General features: G+C 36.6%; 1 protein-coding gene across 1 annotated transcript; it reads right to left on the reverse strand.

Moving 5' to 3' along the window:
- Nucleotides 1–162: 162 nt before the first annotated feature.
- On the reverse strand, nucleotides 163–747 carry LOC106510959 (leucine-rich repeat-containing protein 51-like). Its single transcript, XM_013999694.1, is given in 3 exon segments — nucleotides 163–412; nucleotides 414–466; nucleotides 553–747. Coding segments are annotated over 3 exon segments (369 nt in total). The 5' UTR covers nucleotides 739–747; the 3' UTR covers nucleotides 163–282.
- Nucleotides 748–2,546: the final 1,799 nt, after the last annotated feature.

Genomic DNA, 2,546 nt, shown 5'->3' on the forward strand with positions numbered 1-2,546 from the left:
CACACACACACACACACACACACACACACACACACACACACAAAAGCAGTTACATCAGCCAAAACAAAACTGAATGCTGAAGACGCTTACAGCCGTGTACACCAAGTAAAAAAAATAAAACAAAACATTGGCCATAATGATGCTCAGTTTTCACTTTAAATCGGTGAAAAAGCTGCAGATTTATAAGAAACTGCCTCGGTGGAAGGTAGTTTAACAGTAGCCCTTTTTGGTGCAAACTGATAAAGTTTAGAGACGGGAGTGGATGTTGAATTTGATCAGTTTTTAAGCATCTGTTGCAGAATTCATGCATGCATAGTACCTGTGTGTCTTGTTGGTTTCTATGGGATTTCCATGCAGAGTGATGGAGTGAAGATGAGGCAGAACGCCCAACCTGTCCACCTCTGAGAATGAAAATGTTGTTCCCATGAAGATATAACACATGGAGGCCATGCAACTCGCACAAAACCTGCAAAATATTTCAACACAAACCATACTTGCAACAAGCAATTCAATACAAGGCATCTTTAATTAAACAGATTTATTGTTAAACACCTGGTCTATGTGTGAGATTTTATTAAAGGAAAGGTCAAGCCAGGCGAGGCGTGAGGGTTCAGCCAGGAAGTGGCTGACAGTGGTTTGGAGCTCATGCAGTTCTGTGATGTTATTGTTATTCAGACGCAGAGATCTGCTGAGGTATTTCCTCTGTGGGTTTCTCTTTAAAATATATCTATATATCATAGGAGGGTCACATGGACCCCTGTTGACTGCGGGATGTTAAAGCAAGTAGCAGAATGTTGGAAGTACTGCAGTTTGAGAATGACTGTTTACACTGTATATTCATCCTATTATACATTGCTGTTTTTATCACTTAGGCTACTTTGTGCCATGAAATGAAGTTTGTCTTTATCCTGTTTCATTTACAATGAGAAAACAAACTAATTAATTAACAAAAATACTATATACATATGTGTCTGTGTGTTCATATTTGTTTAACTTTCATTACTATATGGGAATTAAATGAAATACTCTTGTTCTCCAGTAATGCAGGACACAATTTGAAGAGCTGGCCATGAGCTTGATTTGCAGGTTATTTCTACATCAGTAAGGTCAATTAATGGCATTGGCATTTGACACATGTATTTGTTCTTCAGCTTAAAAAGTAAATGTACTTTTGTTTTAAAGGTCTCCCTCCTGCACCTGCTAAAAGCTTTTCAAGTGGACCTGCTGTCAGGTAACATCTGTAAACGTTTACATTTAAATATATTATGCACCAATATTTGTCAGTACTTAATTGTTTTCTTTCCTTGGATTTTTCTGTCTGTTTACCAGCTTGTCTGAGAGAAAAAAGACCAAAAGCTGCTGGATCCAGTTGTACACAAAGAAGTACCTGTGAGGCCAATCCTGTTGCTCATTGTTACGGAGGACCAAAACTGACTTCATTATAAATAAAAGTAAAAATATATAAATGGACTAATAAATGAATACACGCAAATTGCATCAATTAAATGATAAAAGGAGAACTTTACTTCATGTTTTATCATTTAGTTGACCTTCATTTTTATTTTTTCCAGCTTAGTTCCAATAAATTGGATATTTTGGCACATAATTTACATTTGACAGTTGTTTTTAAATATATATATATTGTTTTTTCCTTTTACTTGTACATGCATTTGTGTCTCTTAATATTTATATTCAATTTTTTTTAAATATTTTGTTTTTGTATTTTGCATTTTTAATTCCATGTGTTGCTATTACATTTCTGTCTCCTTTATTAACATTACCTTAAGCATTTCTGTCTCATTATGCAAATAAGTATTAAGTATTATATTACACTTGACATTAACCAAGACATAAAGAACTTTTTGACAACTTGACAAAGGGTATGATTTGGTATTTACCTAATTTCCCTCTGGGATCAATAAAGTATTTTTGAATTGAATTGAATATACTGATATGGAAACATCAAGAGATACTTGTGATCGTATCACATCATATGATTTCTTGGTCAATGTCAGCTTCAACCTGGAGAGACTCACATGAAGACAAACTGAAATTGGGAAGTTTATTGACAGAATTGACTTGCAGGTTTATTGACATGAAGGACATCAGAGTTTGGCGCTCGGACCCCGGCAGAGGATGTGAGCGCTGTGAGAAGCTCAGATGAGCTGCTTAAGATGAGGCGTAGGAGTCCCATCGTCAGGTTAGCAGAGGAATGAACCCAAGTCCGGGCAGAGGTTGAGAGTTTAAAAAGAAAAGTATTTATTTAAACAAGAAACAAAACGCTGACGCGGCAGCAAATTTACAAAAATACATGAGACGCAGGGAGATGATGAGGACACCAAGACAGCAGGAAATACCAAACAATGAAGCAGCTAAGATGTGGAGGACATGAATATATACACACACGTGGAAAGGAGACATGAACAACATGTGAAAGAGACTGACTACAAACCACTGACAGCTGAGCATGATTAACAGAAACAATGACACTGAAACAGACTGAGGGGAGATGACAAGTACAAGGGGGACAGCAGACTATGGAGGTA

This window comes from Austrofundulus limnaeus, unplaced genomic scaffold, assembly GCF_001266775.1.
Source record: "Austrofundulus limnaeus strain Quisiro unplaced genomic scaffold, Austrofundulus_limnaeus-1.0 Scaffold2418, whole genome shotgun sequence".
NCBI lineage: Eukaryota > Metazoa > Chordata > Actinopteri > Cyprinodontiformes > Rivulidae > Austrofundulus > Austrofundulus limnaeus.